General features: G+C 38.4%; 1 protein-coding gene across 4 annotated transcripts in view; it reads right to left on the bottom strand.

Moving 5' to 3' along the window:
- The window catches only part of LOC127643776 (TBC1 domain family member 1-like), a 129,160-nt gene that overhangs the window by 63,892 nt on the left and 39,434 nt on the right, over positions 1-25,834 (bottom strand). For 3 of the 4 annotated variants that reach the window (XM_052126649.1, XM_052126650.1, XM_052126651.1), the window contains 3 exons: positions 10,264-10,554; positions 7,781-7,975; positions 3,490-3,579 (listed from right to left, as the gene is read on the bottom strand). In XM_052126649.1, the coding sequence (XP_051982609.1) occupies positions 3,490-3,579; positions 7,781-7,975; positions 10,264-10,554 (576 nt within the window). Of the gene's footprint in view, positions 1-3,489; positions 3,580-7,780; positions 7,976-10,263; positions 10,555-21,859; positions 22,030-25,834 lie in introns of those variants that run through there. The other variant, XM_052126652.1, reaches the window with a different exon arrangement.

The following is a 25,834-nucleotide window of genomic DNA, read 5'->3' as shown; positions in this document are numbered from 1 at the left end:
ATCGTAGCTGATACCGATCCAGGTATCGGATCAGTGTATCCCTACTTTGCACACAATTCTTCAAACATAGCCCTTGACATTCTGAAATATTTAACCAACAGCTAGTCATTAAAGTGGGTCCTCACAATCCGCCAGAACAATTTTGAGAGTGGGAAAGTATGCGGAGGCTGGCGGCGTGTGGGCATTGCATAAATTTCAGCCCTCATTATATCAGATATTACATTTATTCTATGGCGTCTCCTGGAAGCATTTAATAAAACAATGTTCAAATGCTCCAATCCTGCAATTAAAACTCTCCCTGAAGCAAGGACTTCATTCAGCTGCTCCATCATGAAAAGATGGGCTCCCACAAGAAAATGTGAATGACATAGTGTATAGAACGTGCAACTATTCCTATTTTCTTTGGTCAAATTTTTGGAAAAGCACATAAAAAATGTGAAACACTTCTATGGAAACCCAGCGACTGACACAACAGAAACCATTCAGTAAACAATAGATAAATATTCCAAATGATTTTCAACATAATGAAACTTAGGAGTGTAAGACTGAAAATGCTTTTATAGAGGTCAACGCAACTGCACTGTAGGCCTCTAAAAATACATTTTGAGGCTTTTAAAGAAAGTCAAAGGACTTGTACTCAATCATATAATTATAACAGTAATGACATTTTGCAACCCTGAGAGGCCAGAGTTGTCAAAATGTTTAAAAATTCACCAAAAAAACAATTGATTTATTATGCATAAACATGATTTTAATAAACAAGTCCAGTGGCTTCCTAAAAGCATGTTTTGGTTCTCTAAGGGTTAAAAACAAAAGGCTCAAATGTTAATTATTCTTCCCTTTTACAGCTTTAAAGTATTCATTCTAATGTACTCCATATATAGCCCACTAACAGGCTGTAACCACCCATTAGGCAAATATACTTAAATACAATGCAGCAAGTGAATAATGATATTTAAACAACAGATGTGTATGTGTACAATGTAAATAATGAGTGCTGATTCCTTTTCAGCTGTCTTTAAGCTATGTTAACTATGTTAGGAATTCAGCTCGGTTGAAGTCTTCCCTGATCATGCATAATTGTTTAATCAGATTTCTAAGAATTTAATCAGATTGATCACCTCTCACTAGCCTCAGCATCAACATGCCACATAGTGTACATGATACAGTTTGGTATAGTGTGCTGTGTTATAGGCAGGTTTTGGTAGTGAGAATTGAGGTATTTTCACATTGACAGCAATTTGCAGAAACAAAGTGACCACCAGTCAGTCATTTTCAATGAGAGCTGGCCTTTTGAGCTGAAATGAGAAACAGGGAGCATTTTTTATAAGACTGTACCAATATTATTATATTTCGAAATATTTTCTGACAATATTGTATCAATACTTTAGAGTATATTATTGGAATTTTTATTTATCTATTTGTGTATTCATATCATATCCTACAGTTAAAAAATAGAGAAGCAAGTTGCCTAAATAAATGTTTATCAGTGCTGTCAGAGACGCTTCTTTGAGGCGTGTGAGAGACTGAACCCGCAAATTCTTTCTCTTAAAGGGGTCATGATATGAGGAATCAAATTTTCCTTGATTTTTTGACATATAAGAGGTCATTGTACTATAAAAACATCCAGTGAGTTTTAGAACTGAAAACGTCTTCCTCAATAGAAAAAGAGCATTTATTTAAACCAAGCTTCGAAAATGTCTCGTTTGGAATTCGTGGAACTTGTGAGGTCACAAGGACCAAATACATCTGCATATGCAACGCCTATTTTTCCGTCATTGCACCCTTAGCCATGCCAACTGGTGCTCAGTCAGTTACATAGTTGTAGAGGAGAGAGATGGGCCTGTCATAGGAGATTCATCCAAAGTGGACTTACACAGGACACCTTCATGTGCTTGTCTGAATTTAAATGTTTTTCTACATAAGCATGCACAGACAGATGCCTTTGACCGCTTGATACATATCTCAAGCCGTTTTTTTTAAAGACGCGTTGTTAAGTTACAACTCTGAAGAGTGGTGGTGGCATAGTGGGCTAAAGCACATAACTGTTAATCAGAAGGTCGCTGGTTCGATCCCCACAGCCACCACCATTGTGTCCTTGAGCAAGGCACTTAACTCCAGTTTGCTCCGGGGGGATTGTCCCAATAATACGTGCACTGTAAGTCGCTTTGGATAAAAGCGTCTGCCAAATGCATAAATGTAAAAGTAAATGTAAGAGGAGAAGCTCTCTGTCATGGACATGTTTTTCCACCCATCTTCGCTATTTTTAGTTTTTGGTGTATGAAAACATGATGGAATGATACTGGAAACTGGATGTGGATGTATCTTCAGCATATTTTAGAGTGTTTTGTTTGTTTGACTCAAACCTTACGATTACATCATAATACGATTCAAGCTTTGCATTTAAGTTTAAAAAATGGTTGTTTTCGAGGGGCTGCATGCTGTTAGCCAATCATAAATGTGGGCATTTACACTGAAGTTTTAAGGAGGCGCTTATGACAAAACCGCACAATTCAGACAGAGGACCAGAGACAGGGTGAAATTGATCATATGTTGCCAAATTACGACTGTTTTAATGCAAAAAAAAACCTTTACTAACATTATCAGTGAACCTCAGGGAAGTTAATAAAACTATAAAAAAGAACATTTCATGACCCCTTTGAGGACATGATGTATCTGATATTTTTTGCGCAATTTGGTGCAGTTTCACTGGCAATCAAATTTTTAATAGTGACATATGTATCATGATATGCATTGTATAGTCAGTGTTGGGTGTATCCGATTTAAAAGTAATTAGTTACTGTAATTGAATTACTTTGAGTCAAAAAGTAGTGTAAAGCATTACATTTTAAATTCTTGTAATCATATTACAGTTACTGACTTTCAATTAAAGTTACTACTTTTAAGTACATTACTTGCACTAAAGTAAAATGTATAATACATTTAAAATATTAATTAATATGTACATCTGTGACAGCTGAAGGGTGTGCGACAATGTATAAAGAGGAAATATAGACATTTTCAATTTGTGAAATTGAAATTGGTTTTTTTGTGTAAAACCAAAAACTTTTCTAGGAAAAGTGAGTTAGAAAATAACTTAAAAATGACAATAATTAGTAATGTGATTATGTTTTCGGCAAAGTAATCAATAGAGAAATCTTATTACATTTTAGTGAAGTAATTAGTTATTTGTAGTGAATTACTTATTTTGAGTAACGTACCCACCAAAGGGTATAGTGAGGTGGTTGGCGACACCCAGTCCTTATTGGTGATAAGGCACCAAATTTGAGCAACTTAAGGCAAATGAGCAGATGCAGCAAATACCAATGGGAGTGAAGACAGTGGAGCTCATGTGATCGCTTCCTGATAAAATTGAATAATGCTGCTGTGAAGCAAATCCTTAAAGTGACAGACAGTACAGAGACTTGCTGACCTTTGCTTTATTTGCTGTCAATGTGAATGAATATGAACAGTGAGTGAGAAACGGACCTGTGAACAGAAGGAGATCTCTCTGAAGCTCTTCTCTATGGCCACTTTCTTAGTGTCAGGACTCACAAGAAAGATCTGTGAGCGTCCAATCTGCAATAAAGAAAGATATATGCATGTCTAAGTTAAAAAGGGAGATGGAAATTTGTTTTGTGACGAAAGAGCATATGTAAATATATGGGTGCATGCAATAAAGCCATTAATACCAGCTCTTTCTGGGGATGCTGACCAGATGTCAGAGCTGAGGCAGATTCAGTGTAAAAACATCATGTCTTCAAATCAGTATGTTTGATGACCATGCACATATTTGCTCAGTGAGATTAGACCTCTGTGTAACCACTATGTTTGACCAGGCTCCAGTTTTCCTCTGTGAGACTATAGCTGAGATCATAACTTATCAAGTCCAGGCTTATTCTGTGGTGTTATTTTGAGAAATATTCAACATTCATTCATCCAATACTTTCATTAGTAGTGCTATTACCATCTTTCAAGAAAATTAACAACACTGTGACAACACTATACTCATAGATTCTGAAAAATATTACAAACAGCAAAAGACACCAAAACAGATTACACAATAGCACACACATAACCACAAATTTGTTGTGACATCCTTATCAAGCATAGGCAAAACAAATAAAACTGGAACAGGGTAGTGATGATCACAATGCCACTTCACTGTCGTGTAATTCCTGGATTATTTTAAAATAGTTTTGAGCTCTTTAAAACAGTGAGCTTACTATAATTGCTAGCTCATTTCCTGCTGAGGAGCTGACAGATTCCTGTCTTTCTGAAAAACAGGAAGTGCAGATCAGCTTTGTCCAACACTATGCGAAGCATGATTTGCCTTATTTCACATTTTATCTGTGTGCTTTTGAAACAAAATGTAAGAGTGTGCAAACCCTGTCACTGGCCATATCAATACACACACATGTTCAAATGCACTATTCAAGCAGTAAAAACAACCAAATCAATTAAATCCTTATTGAATGTGTCAAAGCTCATTCTCACCATGTGCCATGTCAGTGAGCAGCACTAAACAGAGTGAAAGAGTGGATGTGAGTATGAATCTCAGTACACTGGATTACATTTCTCACAACTAGCTTCACATTTCTGAGCCATTTTGCAATTACTTCTAACCAACTGTACCCAAAGTAATATTTTAATATTTTAGATGTGAAGTCAGTTCTCCTCCAGTTCACCATTCCCACATACATCAAATTAACTATGGGCATGTTCAAATGAAGCCAAGTGCACAGTACACAACTTGGGAGTGGCAGTCCACCAAACCCTGCAACGCAAATGGGGGAATTCACAAAGAATAAATTGCGCCCGGTAAAAGCGCTACTTGTTTGCACACACTGGCTGCACTGGCTTAGCGCTCGATTAACTAAACTAGACTGCTTAAACTAGATTGCAGGTGGTTAGTGAATAAGAAGCAGATTTTTGCGCTGAAATAGCACATGCAAAAATGGTGCAATTTTTTTGTGAATTCAACCCAAAGTCTTATGATTTCTGTCGGGTTGGTGCACACACTGCACGACTAATTGCAGACTGGCTGTATCAACTACATGAACATTTGTACCCGACTGAAAATATGATCCGGAAATGTATTCACAAAAACATGCACAAAGAAACGGGAGAGTTTTATTTGTGATAACACTCCAACAAACAACATGAAAGAAGGGCTTGCAGCCATTGTTTCACTGCTTTGCACAGAATGGGAAAAACTGCTGAAAATGACGATGAGACAGCAGTTCAAGAGACGTGGGTGATGTTTTATTTTATTTTTGAATTACTTTTTGTCTCATGCTTTCTCAATACCTTGATCTCTTGTGCAATCTTTCTATATTTCATAGGCTGTTGCTTATTGCCCATCTCTCACTCGTCGGGACAGTGTGCACACCTGAGGACTTATTGGCCAGATTTTAGACAGGTTTTAGGTTTGATATCCGCGGTAGCGTCTGTGACCTGTCCCTGTGAGTCGCAGGAGTATGCACACTACAAGACTGTTGGAAAATTCTAGTACCAGACCAATTGCTGACTAGTCGATGACTTAAAATACCAAAGGAGAAGAGATTGAGTTGTGTAGTGCATGCTAGGCTTAAGACTGACAACCAAAAATTTTATAATTACTGTTCTTTGTCATAATTTTTAAACAGTATATCTACTGCTTTATCATTTAAAACCAAACAAACTTTATGTTTTGCTTGAAGTGTGCTTGTGGTATGTTTTAACTAATACAAAAAATTTTTTAAGTGTGGCTTTTTTCTGTCCAAATACATTTTGGGCCACACAGATGTATCTAAATAGAACGAAGCAGTGATGGATTTAAAACAGACTTGTTTAATGAGCATGTCCTTCAGGCTAAAACCCTCACATATCATTACACACTCTACTTTGGGTTAGAACTGTATGATTACAAAATATGACCATATGTGGAGAACCAACTTCAAGACAGAAACATACCTGCACAAAAAGTATGCATACAGTATATACACATACAGTAAAAAGGAAAGTGTGTCTACCCCACAACAGTACTGTCATACAAATACTACAAGTAAAAATGTTTAGATAAAAGCATGTGTGCAGCATCTCTGCTGTGAAATATTAAGACAAAGACAGCTTCTTTGGATGCCTTCAAGAGAAGCCCAAACAATATCCTGTAAAGTTTCAGAGATAATGACGTGTTGGTATGTTGTTAATGTGACATATCAAAGCAACTTGAGGAAGAGTCACCATTTAATCCTGAATAGTCAGTTTCTTAGCATCAAAATCATTGGACTCATCTGGTGCTGGCATTTCAACTAAAATCAGTTTAGGTGTTTATGTGGCAATTCCAGCGTAGGGTTTCAGTTTTATTATTCAGATTATATGCAAGTTCAAAAAAGTGAAAATGAAGCAGATCTAGATGGAATCAAGTAGCTCTATAATACCTTGAGAAAGCAAACCATTAGCATTGCAATTTATCTCAATGGCAGTTGCTTGGTTGGCCCAGGACCCCCCAAAATGTGTTTGATTTTTAATTATCATCCGAGACAAAAATGTCATGCAACTAATTACTCTAGAGCCACAGGGAAATGTTGTCCTGACATGCTGACAATGCTGAAGAGCTGATGGCTTTTCATTAGCAACTATATTGATCTTAGAGGCAGTCAATTTCACACTTTTAAGAGCCTTCCAAAAATCAGGCCTTGGTCAAACATTTTATAAACATACATAAAAATCACAAGAAATATTTGTTGTTTATATATTACTACCAAACAAAATTGTTTCACCACAATACACAACTACGTTTGAAAGGATGTCAATGGAGAAACATGCTTTTTGGGCCCATATGGTGTAGTTACAACATCTACCAGGGCTAACTGGGCCATGCTAACCAGCCAAACCTTCACCCCTGAGAGGGGATCCATATACACTCACTGAGCACTTTATAAGGAACACCAGTACACCTACTTGTTCATGTGAATATCTAATCAGCCAATTGTGTGGCAGCAGTGCAATGCACAAAATCATGCAGATACATGTCAGGAGCTTCAGTCAATGTTCACATCAAGCATGAGAATGTTCTCAGTGATTTGGACCGTGGGATGATTTTTTTATGCCGGGCTGGCTTGAGTATTTCTGCTGATCTCAACAGTCACTATAGTTTACTCAGAATGGTGCCAAAAACAAAAAGCATCCAGTGAGCAGCAGTTCTGCAGACAGAAATGCCTTGATGAGAGAGATCAACAGAGAATAGCCAGACTGCTTCGAGCTGGCAGAAAGGCTATGGTAACTCTGATAACCACTCAGAATGCACAACACGTCAAACCTTGAGGTGGATGGGCTACAACAGCAGAATACCACGTCTTGCACTTTTTTTAGAACCATAGTGTTCCTAATAAAGTGCTCAATGAGAGTATATACATAATGGATTTGAGCTAAAACAGAGGTGTAATAGCAGTAACAGAATGTTTAGTGCCATCAGTGTATATGGTTCTGGTAAATGGTAAATGGTCTGCACTTATATAGCACCATGTTAACCTTAGCGGTATTCAAAGCGCGTCTCATTCACGCATTCACACACACATTCACACACCAATGGCGGCAGAGCTAGCCTGATATTGGGAGTAACTTGGGAATCAGTGTCTTGCCCAAGGACACTTCGGCATGTGGAGTTGTGTGGGCTGGGAATCGAACCACCAACCCTGCGATTAGTGGATAACCCGCTCTACCACTTGAGCCACAGCCGCCCCTAATTCTGGTGTTTATAAAGGAGAATGTGAGAGAGTGCATATGTGTCACTCACAGTGAACAGCATGGTTCTGTTTTCCTGTAAGCTGGTGGGTTGGACCCCAGTCGCTTCATCTGTAGCCCGTCGCTGAAGCTCTGGCGAGAGACCATTCTCATTCAGCCCCTGGAGGGATGGAAAACTCAGATCTCTTTTGAAAAACAGAGGTCGCTTCCCTCCTCCATCTGTTCCCTCGTTTGTTCCATTCGTCACCTGGATGTAAAACAAAATTAAATATCAGGACCAAAATGTTCAATATTCCAAGGGAACTTTTAACACTGTCAAAAAATGGTCACAAAGAACAGAGAACTAGAGCAGGGAATCTTGGGACCACAATGTCTGCAAAGTAACTGTTATTGGAATTTCTGGCAAAACAACAACAGAACTATTGACATTAGCGAGACTGTAATCATTACACACTTTAATTAAAAAAGGTAAATCCGTTAACTTTATGCAATTTTATTTGACTTTGCAAAATCTATTTTATTGAAACAGGGTAGTGTCAGAAATGAACTTTTCCATTGTTTTCCCTGGATTCGATTTTCAAAGGCATTTTTACCTTTATAAGGGCATTTTTCTAATCACGTAGAACATAAACTGTGCCTTATCTGTTTATGTAAAACACGTCAATTTAATTAGTTTATTAATACAAATTCTCAACATTGAGAATTTATTACCCTATACAAAAAACTTCTGAGGTAACTTAAAAATGTGCTTTATGTGGTAACATCTAAATTCATTGGTTTTGTTCAATTTACATTTTTTATTTAATTCTGACTAAATCAGCCAAACAAATTCGGTTACACCAATGAACATAACTTTTATTAAATCAAATGTTTTCAGTTTACCTCTCATCCTAAGAATTAGTCAACATCATGTCATATTTTATGCAATAATATTTATAACTATGACCACAATAGCATATTAAGAACTATATCAGATGTTACAAATAAAAAAGAATTCATTACGAGGGCAATTTTGTGGCATTTTTGCCCCGAACCCCCTTTAATTTCTGACCCTGCAGGGCAGGCAGTAGGGGTGGGCAATATGACCAAAATCTTCTATCATGATATGAATCATTTTAATCATGATAACAATAAATATCACGATATATAGTTTTTTTCTGGAAAATCAATAAAAATGTGTTAATTATTCATCCCTATAGAAAATATATTAGTATCTGAAGGCAAACATAGTCGGTTTCTTTAATATCTAACATTATTCTAATATAATTTTATTAAGAGTGATGTTTATTTAAAAAAAACTTTTATATATATGCATGGCACAGTGTTGTCGTAGTTAGAATGTTGGGCTGTCTAGCTGTTTGAGAAGTTTGACTTCCTCCATAGCACTTTAAGGTATAAAAAACAAACAAACAGTAGAATTCAAATGGGCTACAAAAGTTTGGTCCTTTTCGTCACAAATTTTGAGTAGCACAAGTGATCCCACTCTTTACTCTCCTCTCTCTGGAGCACAATTTCGATTCCTCACTTAGGTTCCTAACTTTATTAATTATGCTCGCGAGGTGAACGGCAGTGAGCATTTAACAGTCGTATTGATCTGCCAGGCCCTGCTACAAGGACCTAATTTCATTATGCACAAGTGTAGTTCATTTCATTCGGCACCATGGCTGAGTCTGACCGCTGCAAACGCTCCAAAGTTTGGTTAAGCTACGCTATAATAGATAACAACATCACAAAATGCAACACCTGCAGTCAAAGGATTTCATGCAAGGGAGGAAGCACCTCCAATATGATGAAGCATTTACTTCAACATGGCGTGAATCCAAAGGAATGTAACGTGTTTGCCGCACCAGATACAGCTAATATTAGCAGTAGCATCTCACCCTCATGTACAAAACACAGATAAGCAGACATTCGCATGAGAATCATTGTTTCAGATTTTGTTTTTGTTGAGATTGTTTTTGTTTAAAATAGAGATCAATAGAGTAATGATGTAATCCATACAATCCATGACGCATGACCAATAGAAGATCGAAACTTTGCAAGCTGACTTCTTGGCTCAATGCAAAGAATACATATTTTAAAGCTGCGTTTTTTATTGTTGCAGGAATGTGAGTAGACAATATATTTGAATATTTTCAATAAAATATTACATGTTATATGTGATGTATTATTTACTTTCACCAGAAGCCCTTCCATGTGACATCCTATCCTGGTCCAAAGCGTTGTCAGAAATAAATGTGCATGCTCAAAGCCTAGTGTGACTGACCCTTTAAAGGTAGTAACCCTGTAAGCACAACCTCGCTGATTATATTACATGTAATTAAAGCAGGATCTTTTCACATAAACAATACTTTTTCTCCATGTCAGTGCTGCTACCAGATTTTAAAGTAATGGTTTTTGTTCAAAACTTTTGGCAAGATATTCAACCGTTAACTCAAACTTACTCTGGTGTAAATTATCTGGTGTTATCGCATTGGAAAAAAGATTTAGAAAGTTGTGTGTTCAGAATACAGAAACATAAATGTTGAGTGTAACCTGTGTTAGTGAAAACGCTCGTCTGATGCCCGCTGCAAGTGAGCCTGTGACGCTGACACGTCCAAACTTCTCTATACACTCATCTATCAATGCAGGTGGAGCTTTCTTTTGGGCCACCACCACTCGCCCACAGAACAATACTTCAAACTTCTTAGCAAAGGCTGTTGCTGCATCAGCCGTCGTTGCCGTGGAGGCATCTGTCTGACTGTTGCTAGGCAGCGATGAGGGGGTGTCTTCTTGTCGGGCAGAACTTTTGCCGGCCTGTCTGAGAGTGCTGATGATCTCTGGAACCTGCAAAAGAATGAGGTAACGTAAGCAATGTGAGAGTAAACTAAACCCTTCAGCAATCTTAATCTGTATATTATATGAATTTTATAAATATCTTTGAATGCTTGGGCAGCACAAGCACACTTTCATAAATCCATTCATACTGCTTTGAAAGGTAAAAGAGAGAGGGGTAATGGGGTAATGTAAGATATGTGAGAGTAAATTGACCCTTTTAGCAGTCTTAATCTGCATTTAATCTGGATGTTATAAATATCAATGAATACATTGACGGCACAAGTACAATTTCAATGCAAGTTCAATACAACTTGAAACTCTAATTTAAACTGATCACAAAATAAAAAGTTGCATAAATGCATTTACAGCTAGAAGAGAGAAAAAGAGAGAGAATAAATAAATAAACCACACATATTCACTGCATCTAAAGCGTGAACAGACAGTTGTGAATGTGAGGTGCTGAATGATGGTCGAGGGATAATTACTTCATGAGTGCTACAGAGCCAAGAGGAAAAAATTAGGTCTGTAAATGTCAATCCAGTGGAGAGTTGACTCTAAACATCAATACGTGTAGCTGTGATGGTGCGACAGATTCTGGCAGACCTGCCCAAAACCAAGTCATTAACACTTTTAGGTTCAAAATCTAATATCATGATTTAAAACATCATAACATGGATACATTGTTGAACCTAGATTCACACAGTGCACCTCACATTATGAATATAATAGTTGTGTCTTTTATTATGTACCAAAATGAATTGTTCAGCTTTGTACACAAATAACACAATAGTCAACTCAGAGTCATGGGGAAGGTTGCACCAGCCATGTGTAAGTAACAACTTAAGACTAGTTATAGTGCAAATGGGTTCCAAGTAACAATTTATTTACCACTAAATATTTGAGTGTTGCACCAAATTTATTTTCAGTGAAACGTAACCCAACATATCATCTAAATACTTACGGAAGCATCCAACCAGGTATAATGTTTGGAAATAAAATGCAAACAGATTATATTATATCAGTGAGCTCATGTTTGGTGTGACAGACTTCAATGCTTAAGGCAAAGACTATATGATGATAACATATGTGATAGAGAACATTATGTAAAAAAAGTACTTCTCAGTGGCTCTTAAGCATAAAACTAATTTAAACGGTAGACTTTCCTGTGTGTGTCGCACACTTTCACTTGCATGAAAGGTTACAACATTTCCAACACACAAAATACTGTAGATGTAAAGCAGATTAAGGAAAAGGAGGAGGTGAGAACCGGCTTGACAACCGGCTTGTCAGCTGCCCGTAAACGATCTCTCTCTCTCTCGTACCACCATCCGCAGTCGGCCTTTATCCCTCTCGGAGGCTTAATTAGCTTGATAATGGACCGGGTGTGTAAAATCACGAGCCGCCCCGCCGGGAATATTAAAATGAGCAAATGTCGATTTTTCCAGTCTGTGGTAGTAACAGTTTAAGGATGGTACAGGAGGAAGCTGGGACCGGCTTGACAAACATGCAAGACACTTTAATGTAGCACTTTTCAGTGTACGTTAAACACTACACTTTTCAGCAGCTGCAACACATATTGCTTTTCAGCATTACACCATCGACACTGACACAAAGATAGACAGCTTCATGCGTCTCTCACTCTCTGTCTCTCTCTAGACTGCAGCTCTTGTTGCGGCTTTCTTCCTCACCCGCCGACACCGCAATCACCAACAGCTGTGCGAGATAATTATCTCCAGGTGTCCATCCTGGTCTCACTCTGCACCGTTGTCACTCGCCCATGCCTCGCTCGCCACAGCATTATTAGTATTTATTAGAGCCTCTGAATATTATTATTTACATATTTAAATATACAATTTATTATATTCCTTTTTTACATGTTGTATTTCAGTGGAAAAGTCATTTGTTATTGCTGACAGTTACTTGAGACAAAAATATTTAAACATCCATCGTAAAAGATAAAACTGACATGCACAGCTTCTGTTTACAAATTTGAAGGCTGCTTATTGGATCAATAAAAGTAAACATCATATTATATGAATGCATATTTACTTGAAAATAGAACTGAAGCAACACAATTCAAGAACATTTTTCCATTTCCATTTCCCAACATGTTTTGCATGGGACTTGATAGGGAAAGTACATTTTAAAGGGGGATACTTAATAGCGTTTAATGTTTTGTTAATATTTAAAAGAGTTTCTGGTACAGTGCATCCGGATAGTATTCACAGCGCTACACTTTTTCCACATTTTGTTAAGTTACAGCCTAATTCCAAAATTGATTAAATTCATTATTTTCCTTAAAATTCTAAAAACAATACCCCATAATGACAACTTGAAAGAAGTTTGCTTGAAATCTTTGCAAATTTATAAAAAAAAAATTAAAAATAAAATTACATGTACATAAGTATTCACAGCCTTTGCCATGGCACTCAAAATTGAGCTCAGGTGCATCCTGTTTGCACTGATCATCCTTGAGATGTTTCTACAACTTGGGAGTCCACCTGTGGTAAATTCAGTTGATTGGACATGATTTGGAAAGGCACACACCTCTCTATATAAGGTCTCACATTTAACAGTGCATGTCAGACAACAAACCAAGCCATGAAGTCCAAGGAATTGTCTGTAGACCTCCAAGACAGGATTGTATCGAGGCACAGATCTGGGGAAGGGTACAGAACAATTTCTGCAGCATTGAAGGTCCCAATGAGCACAGTGGCCTCCATCATCTGTAAATGGAAGAAGTTTGGAACCACCAGAACTCTTCCTAGAGCTGGCCGCCCGGCCAAACTGAGCTATCGGGGGAGAAGGGCCTTAATCAGGGATTAGGGTTGTGCCGATGGATCACGATGTAGAGCCACCATCGTGATGCCACGCCCCTTTTGCAAGTCTTGCTAGTGTGACTCACTAATCCTAGTCTCTTCTATAGTTAACCTAAAAACTTTGCAGGGATTGCTCTGTAAATTAAATTGAGAATATAACTAATGCATATATGCTATTTTAAATACTGTGGTATATGCCAGAGACGTGATGTGTTAGTCTGTGAAAATACCGTGTCAGGCAGGCTACACAAATATTGATCTTGACATTGTTAGCTTCTTGTCTTTTTTTTTTCCATGTCTTACACTGTACATTTAGATTAAAATATTTTATGTTGTAGGCTACAAGAAAATAGCCTTTATTAATTAATTATTAGTAGTTGTAGTGTCTCAGAAAATCTTGCTCATTGTCACATAGCTCTTGTATAGTAAGTACACCGAAGCGGCAGTTTAAGATCAACGTCAAATAACTTTTGTCTGGTTAATACTTTTAAAGAAAAATTTCCTTGGCCATAAATCCATAATGTCAAATCAAATGAAAGAAACAAGGTGAATATGAATAACACACATTTATTAAAACATAGAAGAACAACAAATAAAGAACAAGAAAATGGGAACAACACTCAGACCGAAACTCGGCATTAACATTTCACTTATAATTAGCAGCACAATTAACTTCAGCACAGGCTACACAATAAATTATGTTATTGAAATATTGTAAAGTGGTCATATGAACTACACAAATGAACGTTTAAAAAATAATATGCAAAATCGAATAGCTCCGCAACGGATGGCGAAAAATGCTTAAAGAAGTCTAATATCTTTCACCATAGACCATGTTTAAATTTCGATGTTTCTGGCCAGAAATACCAACATATTCACTTTATCTGGTTTTGATAAGCTGCGGATTGGAGTAACTACACTACTCGCTGTGCTGAAGACCCGCTCTGATGGAGTACTGGTAGCACATATGCACAGATATTTCCATGCTAATCTTGCCATGAACGGAAACCTTCTGTCGTTCGTTTTCCACCAAGTCAGCGGGTCCTCTTCCCAATCAATGGCCATTTCCTGCAGGTACATGGTCATTTCTGCCTCGACCTTTTGCTCATCAGTGAGTAAAATAATGAAATTATAGTTTTTAAGTGGAAAATAGTATGTAAAGAGATATATTAAAATAAAACGTGCATAGCATAACTCTTCTTAAGTGAAAGCTAAAAAAAAAATGCTTCACGTGTCGTGCAACCTACTGATAAAGCGCCGACGAGTCATTAGTTGGGTTAGTAAAATAACCAAATTATATAATCCCCCCCACTCCCCCTCCCCGCCCCACCCCACCGACGATATCATCGTCCCTCGCAATGTTTTACTGTCAACATCGTCAACTGCCAATTTAGGGGACATCGCCCAACCCTATCAGGGATGTGACCAAGAACCCGATGGTCACTCTGACAGAGCTCCAGCGTTTCTCTGTGTAGAGAGGAGAACCTTCCAGAAGAACAACCATCTCTGCAGCACTCCACCAATAAGGCCTGTATGGTAGAGTGGCCAGATGGAAGCCACTCCTCAGTAAAAGGCACATGACAGCCCACCTGCAGTTTGCCAAAAGGCACCCGAAGGACTCTCAGACCATGAGATACAAAATTCTCTGGTCTGATGAAACTAAGATTAAACTCTTTGGCCTGAATGGCAAGCATCATGTCTGGAGGAAACCAGGCACCACTCATCACCTGGGCAATACCATCCCTACAGAAATGACATGTAGAAAACTTCCCCATTACCAGTCACATATCACTGAAACATGTGCCATGAACTATGTTTGGCCAATCAGTAGACTTTCTGCCTGTCAATCATTGTGCGCATTCACAGGGCAGCCCGTATATGATTGTATAAGTGCCGGTACGGTGTCCTGCTCCCACAAAATGTTCAGGGTCAGGACGGACAAATGCTAAGAGGAACTCATCGCCCTCCATCACAATGCCCACAACAATTTCTAGTGTGTCTTTGTATGCAAATATGTCTTTGGAGTAGTGTTGTAAAAAATACCGGTACCCCGGTACCAAGTCGGTACTCAAACAAAATATTATTTACGATACCAGAATTTCTGATATCTGGGTCAACCCGATACCCACGCAGAGGCGGGAACTTTCGAACGCTCACAACAAGCAAAAGATTGTGGCAAGCAAAGCTGCTGCAGAGTCTCAACTGAATCTTGTCGAAATGAAAAGTGGAAAAAGCCAAGTAATTTGAGGCTGATGAAAAGGGAAACATCATAGATCAGCAAAAATCTATTTGTAAACGCTGCTTTCGCAATTTTCTGACGAAAGGAGGAAACACATCAAACTTAATAAAGCACATGAAAGACAGACACCCGGATATATTCAAGCAAATAAAGCAGATGAGTTTAAACTTTCACAGTTTATATTACGTAGATCACAAAGTATTAGGGAATGATTAAAAAAGTACATTCAGAAGCATGTGTCGTTGTGGAATAAGCAGACCCGGAGCTCTTTAAAGGAAACATCCCGGTGTTACATCTTAAATGCAGTCAAATTTAATGCGTTATAGCTTTATTAAAGTTCAAATAATACAGAAGCAGATCATGTTAATAACTATAAACTCAGAAACTGGCATTTCTCTGTGTGGTCGGTGCCTATTCTTTAAGTTGCACGAATGTCCCGATCTAAGGGGGAGAGACTGAAACTGCACACGGCTGAGAGAGTCTCTGCCTCGGGGAACTCATCCCTCACGCGCGTACACTTAATGCAGCTAGATTAGAACGCGACTGGCTCGTGACTTCTTTAATCATAATATATGTCACTGTGCATTTCTTATCATGAAGAAAATTGGCAATATGCAGCTTTATTAATATGAGAGCACTTTGCACATTAGTTTAGAAATGTTTTTTTATTCATTCTATTGTATGCTTGTTTATTTAGGTTTTGTTTTTTAGTACTTGGTAAAAACTTAAATTAAAAGTTGCAAAAGCTGAAGCAAATCTTATATAAGTGTTCAAAAATACTTTAAGCATACATTGTTCAGTTTTGTTATAATTAAAAAATAATATATTTAAATTAAAGTGTTGCTCAATGGCATATTTCTGTTCGTAGTTCTGCTGCTAATGTTTTGTTAACTTTGTTAATAAATGAGTGTTGTTTAGTAACCTGTTTTTGTGTTTTGCTTTGGTACCGAAAATGGTATCGAGTACCGTGAAATTTCAAATGGTATTGGTACCGACTACTGAAATTTTGGTACCGTGACAACACTAGTGTGTGGAGTGCAGAGTTTTGGTAAAGGAGGTGTGGCTAAATCAACGGCTAGTCTGGTGGAAGTTCCAGAGTGGCTAAAAATGCTTATGGCACCTTTTAGTGAGACCTTATGCACAGCTGGTGCAACCCGACCCTGGAGTTAAATCCCTTCCTGAAGGGTCAAAGATTACTGTTGTCAAAAAGTAGGCTCCAAAAAGTATTATAACTATGAACTAGATTGTTATATTCTGAGGCAGGGGCGGTGCTAGTGTCAGTGGACATTCAGTGCTTAGCTCAGACCACTGTTGATATGGGGCCTTACTTTGATGAAATATCGGAATATAAAACACTTTATAATAAAAAAATTTAATACATCTATGAGGTGCCATTTATATATTAAACAAAACCGTCTTACTAACTTTTGTCTCAGTTTTAGATATGCTCGAAGATCAGAAATTGCATGCTTTTAACATACTTTAAAACGCGATTAAAAAATAAACACTATTTTGTCCCTTATGGTATTCCGTAATTTGACACATTCTGTACGGCTGTGTACAGTTTTCATTGATTCGTCGGGTGCTTAAGTTAATGTACAAGAAAACAGGTTGTAAACAGGCTAAATAGGTACAAGAGATGAAAAATAATAGCTAGATCTGCTAAAGTTTGCTAGGTTTATTGCATCATGTCTTAAAGAGTTTTGCTAAAAACACAAAGGCTCTGGCTTGTGACTTTAAAGTTAGCAAATTCCTTGAGTAAATATGTATATATTTCTCCATGTTTTCAGGGTATTTGGTATACCCTGAAAATGGTCTAAATATTTGGTACTTACTGCATCTGGATGGACCAACTCAACACAGTTTCCAAGACACAGAGCCACGATCACATGCCGCAAGCTCTCTTCTTGCATGCACACACAAAGGCTACATGAGAGCTGGAAAGCCGCTGCTGACAAGACAGCCCGTGGTTAATGAATTGTATTTGGTGTTATCCATACCATAGAAAGACAGGAATCATGGAATTTATATATATATTACACTAACTTTAAAATATAATGTTTAAATAATAAAATGTTTTCATATCAACTTGATACCCAAGCACTGGTACTTCTGACGTCACTACAAAAAGATGATCAAAACATTCGGGGCTTTACGGAGGCTTAAGCCATGGTAGCCCAGCTTTGGAGCCACCCATGTCCTGAGGAAAATTTATATAGTGAAACACACACAAAAATTGCTACCAAGATGTCATTCTTAGCAAGTAGGGATTTTGTTTTCCTACTGAGGCTAGACAGCAAGTGTACCGTATTTGCTTATTTGATAGGATATCTACACTGTATTTATCTAATCATGCCCGCCGAGCACATACATTCATTTAGACAAAGCCAGACTTTGAAACATTTGCCAACAGCCACTTCAGATAAATTTAACTGAAGGGAATGTTTAGTAAAAATACAAACTTCTCCAGGGCTCAACATTAAGGACTGCCCAACAGCCCGGGGCCAGTGTGAGAGAGATTCAGGCCAGTTGCTAGAACTGTCATTTGCCTGATCGGACCAATGCAGCATTTATAACGTTAGTGCAAGCAGACAACAAGCGAGAGAGCACAAAATTTACATGGAGCGAACAGACTTCTATAACTGAGCTCTCAGAGACGAGCGAGCATGATTATATTTTAGCTTGCAAAGACGTGTGAGCACATATTATATCGGACGTAGCGAGGCACAGTCACGTGAGCGATAAAAGAGCATGCAGACACCAATCGCACTCTCCTAGAACTGTCCTCGCTCATTTCCAAGTGTCTCAGCAGCATCAATTACCAATTGTGTAGAAAAAAGAATCAGACTTCATGAATTTCGCAGCGGGATTGCACATCTTGCACAACATTTTAAGAATTCCTGCACATTTTGTTTTCACAGTGCGCACAATTCCCACATTTGTTCGTTTTAACATGTTGGTGAAAATTAGCAATTCACACATTGGAACACAAGAAATCAATGGGTTCTTTCTGATGGACTGTAACCATCTATCTCCGTGCATCTCTCTCAGTTTTGGTCTTGTTTGGGTTGTCTAATTTTATGTTTATATCCACATTCGTAATTCACAGATTAGGCCTAATGTCTACCTACTGTATATTACACGTCACAACCGCTTTATTAGCTAGGTCATCTCACTCAGGGATTCTTGTTTATTACAGTCAGCCAATAATCAAATCTTTAACTCAGTAACTAAATAATTGATCTTGGTTGTGAAAACAATGACAGCATGACTAAACGGGTGACCAAAAACCCACGTGTAAATAGTGGGACGGCTGAGGTTAATGTGATGAATTTATGTCTGTAAAGCGCTAGTATGAGATTACAAAAGGCATTAATCATGTCTCGTAAATTATAAATGTAACACAATTTTGACAAATTTTTTTTTAAAGCCATGATGATAAAGACAGCTATTTTTAATTTTTAAGTTAGGGCCAGTGAAAATTTTGGCAGGGCAAGTAAAAGTCTGAAGCACTGGCCTGATCGGGCCAGTAGAGAAAATCATTAGCATTGAGCCCTGCTTCTCTATAATGGGCAAAGGAGAATTGAGTATATCTAAACTTTTCTTACCAGACAGCTGCAGCATTTAGGCCGGTTATTTTCTGCTAACCAAATCTTTAATTCACTGGTATGCAGAGCTCAATTCAAGGCCCTGATTTACTAAGATCTCAAATAACTGGTGCTAATTTGCTTGTGCAAGCTATGAAATTTTGTGTGCATGTCGTGGGCATTTTGCGGGTGATTTACTAAGAAAAACTGTGCAAATAACTACACTTGCAAGTATGTTAGAGTTGGACACACTCTACAAAAGGAGGCTTTGCGCATGGTAATTGCACCAAATGTAGTTACAGTACAGCTTTACTGTTTATTTACAGGATTTGTATTTCATCATAAAATCCCTGCTATTTAACATGTGTAAGAGTAGTTGATGAGAATGCACATGACACTCTTCACTTGAAATATTCATAAATCACAAAGAAAATACAATATTATGTAAACGTTAAACCATCGCACCACTAATGTATACTTACTGTAAATTAAATCTGAATTTCAAACCGCTATTATTTTGACCATGTCAAAGCTAGCCGTGCAAGAGATAGACACGGGACCTGCACAGTACAGAACTTGTGCTCCCTGTTTGTTTCACGGGATCAAATTGAAACCTGTTCGGCATATAGGTGTGTTTCGGCCTGCCTACTGAAATCACCACTTTAAATATTTCGAAATATTTTGGCAGTTAAAAACACTTATTTAAAACATTAAATTAAGTAATAATTTTGCCATAAATTAATAGTAGGCTTATGATGTTATCAGTTATGATATCGAGTTTTAAAATAATCAAATAAAAAAAATGTTTCATGAGTATTAATTTAATTTCACATAAATGTGTTAATAAAGGGTGTTCTACGTATTATCAGTCAAGTTTTATTTTTCTTCAATTTTGATTTGCTTTGGATTCCAAGGTTTTTTCCTATTTTGCTTTTCTTTTCCTGTGTCTTGATCCCAGCTTGTTATCAGCCCTGATTTGATTTATTATTTTTTATCTTTATTTATTATTTGTATTTATTTTTCCTATACATTGTCTTGGCATTGTTAATAGGTTTTTGCTTTATTTTTCCCCATCCCCTGTGGCTTGCATTCCGCGCAGTTTAGTCTTTTCCCTTTTTCTTTTTTTTTTCTCTCCAGTCTCCCTGTCTTCCAGGCTGCTGGACAAAGCTTATTCCCCCGCCACCTCCGGCCTACCAGCAGTCATCTCCCTTCCCCTTTGCCGCGCCTCACCTGCCACCACTGCCCGTTGCTTCCCAGTCTCATTCGCCACCATCCTTGACCTCTTGTGCGGACTGCTCTTTCCCAATAAACCGTGGATTACCCTGCAATTGAATCCTCTTCTTTCTGAACTTTGACAATGACGCACAGTGCAAATCAGATTAATACCTGTCTTTCATTTGTATTAATTTGCTCTTGTGGTTTCCGATTCTGAAATGACCTTCAGGCTTGATAAATCACTTTGCAGGTGCAATTTGATTCATTTGCATCTAGATCGACCTATGCACATTTGGAGGCATATTCAATTGCATATTCAAGTCGGGAAACACGCAAAAATTGTGCTATTTTGTGCATCTGAAAGACACAATCTTTAAAAAACTATGTTAGTAGACCAGCTCTGACCTTTTTTAGAGTGCTATCAAGTTTGCTACCTTTTTTTTTTCATGCAAACCTTTAGTAAATTGTGGCCCAAGTGTATTTCAGCAATGTCCACATGAAAAAACTAAAAAAGCCAAACAGTCTGACCCAGGAGAAAACAGCTAACATTGAGAAAATACCTCAGGCAGAAGCTCATTTTAAGAGCTGTTGTATAAGCATTGAGTTGCATTACAGGCATATGACTGGGAAGTCAATGTAGTTCCACCATGATTCTGGTATTGCTATTTAATAACTGATAACATAATCTTGCCACATCTTTGGCTGCCCTTTCACCATCCATAAAGTGAAAAATTAGGTGAAAAAATAATTGTGCAATATGTAATAGGCACCTGGGAGGCTGATTGTAAACACAGTGACCCCAAAAAGTATTTGGCCAATTAACACACCCTAAAATTGTACAAACAGTATTAAAAAATCTGGAGAGCTGGATGAAAGACTTGTGAAAATTTGAGTTTTTCATGTACTGCAAAGAAAAACAAAACCATTAACGAGGTGTAAGTACATTAATGTAAGTAGACCATTAATTATGAAATATTTAATAGGCCTAAAAATTATAGACATTACATTTGTGTCAAGGAAGTATTGCAAATCATCTAACCAATTCATGGTTACAAGCTTTTGTTCCAAAGATGATGAATAGATTCAAGAGTCAACAAGACTTGTCTTGCATAACACCCTGTTACAAACAGGAATACCAGAGAATAATTGCCTGTTGTGCACAAGAAGACTATAATGTCGTTCTTCTAGTCAACTTAAGACATTGCAGTTAGTACAATGCCAGGTTTAGATGCATTAAGGGTCAAAAAGGCCATAAGAAGAGGCCTAAACCTTAGTTTAGCCTCTCTAAACTGATAACCATTTTGCCAGGCAAATAACAACAAACAGTAAAGCTGTCAAGTTTCTTGATCAAGACTCACAAGGAAATCTATGTTTAACCTATCCAACATGTAAGTTACAAAGAAAATAGAAATGTGGACAGCAGAGAGAATGGACATGACACTCATATTTCTCACCTGACTCAGCCATCTTTTCAGAAAAGGCATGTCCAAACCTGATCTTGACTTTCCTGCAGTATTTCTCATTCCTCCATATCAACTATATCTTATTCCTCTATTTCCTAACCTTTCCTTTTCTTTTCTTTCCTTTCCTGCACCTTCAGATGGTAAGTGAGAGTCCCTCAAAGCTTTCCCTGTTCTCCTCTGACCATCCCTCTCTTTGCTTTGTTTTTTAGGACCTTAGGCTGACTAAGGCTCCACCTTCCTTGCTGACTCAGAACAATGTGCTTCAGTCAGAGCACCGCACTGGTGACATCCTGGGAAAATTACCTCAAGAGATACAGCAAAGTTACAATCTGCCATACCCTCCTCCATTCTCGTCTCCCTCTGGGATTACTTTATCTCCTCTAACAGTATTTGATTGTTTGGAGTTACAGGTTCAACCCTGCCAACTGGAAATGCTGGCAGTGGCATGTCGTCACACGTGAATCTCACAAAAATATGTCCATGTCATATTTCACCACAGAATCAGAATAAATGAATATTTTGCATTTAGAAAATAATGCCCATTTTTGGACCAGTTCACCCAAAAATGACCATTCTATTATTCTGTTACTGGCAGTGTCACCTGCCAGTCTGTGTTATCTCCTAAAAGTATCGTTCCAGTTCTGTTACTACAATCACCAAGGCCACAGGTGTTTAGACAGAATGGCCCTTAGCTAGTTTCCCGCTGCTCATCGATAGCAGTATATCTAGAAGCAAGATAAAGGCAATGTTCAGGACCATTCACATCATCGTGAAAAAGGTAAGACCACTCTCGGATTTTGAGTGTATGTAAGTTTTAATTACCCACCACCACACAGATCAGTTCTCATGTAATAATAGTATTATATTACCAGAAACGAGTGATTTTCATGACGTAGGGTTCCGTTAACGGTTCTTGAACGTGAAGCCTTCTGGTAATGCGGATTTAACGGGAGCCAGCTGGTATGTGATAGCTGTGCTGTGTGTAAACCTCACTCCCATTGCTTCAAGAGGAGCATTAGGGACTGACACTAAGGGCTATAGCCTTTAGCCTCATCATTAGTGAGCCCACCTCCCATGCCAGAGACGGCGGTTCAAATCCCGCTCAGAGAGGGTTGGGTAGTACTGGTTACACGGACAGAAAACTGGAGTAAAATAAAAAGAGAGTGTTCCCTTTCATAGGAACTCAAGCTGTGTAATCGCATTGGGACACAGTGTCACGTGGTCTGAAGCCCTTGTACAATCATGACCATTTATATTAAGCGATGCCAATAGGGCGCTACGTCACGGCTCCATAAAAACGCTCCATTTCATGCCATCAAGTCAGATTTTCTGTTCTTCAGTACACGGTCTCGTCTGGCCCGTGTTGTAGAAGCGAGGATCATTATTATTCTCCCTTTTGAGTGGCAACACACGATGGAATTTAAGAAGCGCTTTCTTCCGTGCATGAGGTTCATCGTCGGTGAAGATTCCCACGATATGTGTGTCACCTGTCTGGGGTTTCGGCATGTGGAGACCCTATTGGAGGGTTTGGATTGCCCACAGTGCAATTGAATGAACGTCAGGATGCTCTGCGAAAGGCTTGCCTACTTCAAAATTTTGGTCATGAAACAGGAAAGATGAGCTTGCACCCATAATTTTCATTTTTTAGCACAAATGGAAGTTACTGGTCCAGGATGTGAGATATATCTGCTTCTATGAGAGTGCAGCTGTCAGCTTCTCCTCACTGCACAGGTGATAGTAAATGTTTAAATAGCGCAGTTCTTGCTTCAGAAATTCATCAAGCATACCGTAAGCACTGTTCTATCTGTTTGCTCTGCGAGTTGAAGATAAAACCTTTATCATCAGGTGTGCGCACTGTCCTGACAAACTAGTGACCGGCAATGACAAAAGCCAATAAAATGGAAGAGTAGAGAAAGGCATCAGGGAAAAAAATTATTAAATGAAAACATCACTAACATCTCCCGAACCGTTGCCTTGTCATTCTTTTCTTCTGTGTTTTCTCCTGTTGTGTGCAATTATGGGTGCGAGCTCATCTTTTATGTTGTTCATTTGCTTCTTATCACTAATAAACTCTCCCGTTGCTATGTGCGTGGGTTTGTGAAAGAATTTCGGAATCGTAGTTTCATTCGGGCACGAATGGTCATGTGTTTGATACAGCTGGTCTGCAAAGAGTCATCTTTGTGCACTTGACTTTAGAGTTTCCACATCTGTCTTTGACACGCACCACTGCTCTGCCGTGATTTAAACTGAACTCAGAATCGATTCTGATTCTTTTGAGAATCGATTCAGAATCGTTTGAATATGAATCATGATGCAAAGCTGAAAAGATTTTTTTCAACACCTCTACACTGTACACATGCTTCTCTTCATAAATTCATAAATAAATTCTTCTTTATTTATTTTGATTTATTTATTTTCCTTATTTATTTTGATTTAGCTGTGAAGGATGACTTCTTCAAGATTCACCCTTCAAAGCTATCAACCTTCCAAATACATTTATTGAGTGATGCAGCACATATTGTTGAAACCTGACTTCCTGATCAGGCTGTCACGATTATGTAATTTGGCTGATGTAATTACATTATATTATGCAATAATAAAATAATTCTGTCCTAAATTCTTCATTAAATTCTTCTTAAATAATCTTCACTGAAATACAGTAAGCAAGTGCATTTTCCTCCTCTGGCCACTTGTGTTTGGATTTGGAGGGGAGGGTCTTTGTTTCATGATGACATACATCAATCACTGTGTCAGTGAGTTACTACATGATAATAAAGTACAACAAATTCAGAAAAGGCAAAGAAAGCTAAAAAAAAATTTAAATAGCCGCCCGCTGTTTCTCCAAGATATGGTTGAAATTTAATTTAAGCACTAACGCAACATGTCAAGCAGAATTATCTATATTATTATATTAATATATCTATATATTTTAGTGTATTACCTGTATTAATAGGAGCTTCAGGTCTTCATGCTTGTCACCTATGTTGATATCAGACACACTAAAGAAGATCCGTGAAGCTCTCATGATCTGCTTTTAAAATTTTCAGATTGGACGGTTATTTACTTTAAAAAACGCTCGTAAATGGCAAAGTTTAAACTTACTTTTAGCGCAGTATTTGATTGGCAGGTGAGGGGTGGCGCTTCACTGCTGCTGGAAAGCATTCAGGACGAATTAGCATTTACACCTCAAATACGATGTGGACACATGCAGTTTTGTCCACATTAGTATGTGGTTTTGTAATCCAATCACAAAATGTTTAGACACCGTTTAAACCTGTATTTAGGGCTGACCACGTCATCACCTAAAGCGCATCTTAATGGCAGGAGAAAACTAGGTCTCAATAGCCTAGTTTCCATCCACTTTTTGTGCTATTTTGTTATCGACAAAGTGAAAATGCGTAAAGCGTTTTTTTTTTTCGAAATTTACCGTCTTCTGCCCGTTTCCATTCAAATGGCCTTTTATCGATAAAATTGTGTGCGTGATGATGTCATGGCTAAAAAAAACACGTTTAGGTTTATCACAACAGAAATCTGGCGGAGCTTTTCAGGCATCCCTGCGGAGGTTGGGGACATTGAACCGGAGTGGGCAATGTTCAAAGCTTCCATTGCCGAAGCCGCGGTGGAGAGCTGCGGCCTCAAGGTTTTAGGTGCCGCAAGGGGTGGTAACCCTCGAACACCGTGGTGGAGTGTTCCCACCCCTTGCGGCCCCAACCTCCGCAGGGATGCCTGAAAAGCTCCGCCAGTGGTGGTCAGGGAAGCCGTCCGACTGAAGAAAGAGGCCTTCCGGGATTTGTTGTCCCGGAGGTCTCCGGAGGCAGTTGCAAGGTACCGACAGGCCCGAAGGGCTGCGGCCTCGGCCGTGAGGGAGGCAAAGCAGTGGGTGTGGGAAAAGTTCGGAGAAGCCATGGAGAAGGACTTTCGGTCCGCACCAAAGTGCTTCTGGAAAACCGTCCGCCACCTTAGGAG

Source organism: Xyrauchen texanus, chromosome 5, assembly GCF_025860055.1.
Source record: "Xyrauchen texanus isolate HMW12.3.18 chromosome 5, RBS_HiC_50CHRs, whole genome shotgun sequence".
In the NCBI taxonomy this organism is placed as follows: Eukaryota; Metazoa; Chordata; class Actinopteri; order Cypriniformes; family Catostomidae; genus Xyrauchen; species Xyrauchen texanus.
The sequence above is the reverse complement of the archived record's forward strand: the minus strand, read 5'-3'. Positions and strand labels throughout refer to the sequence as shown.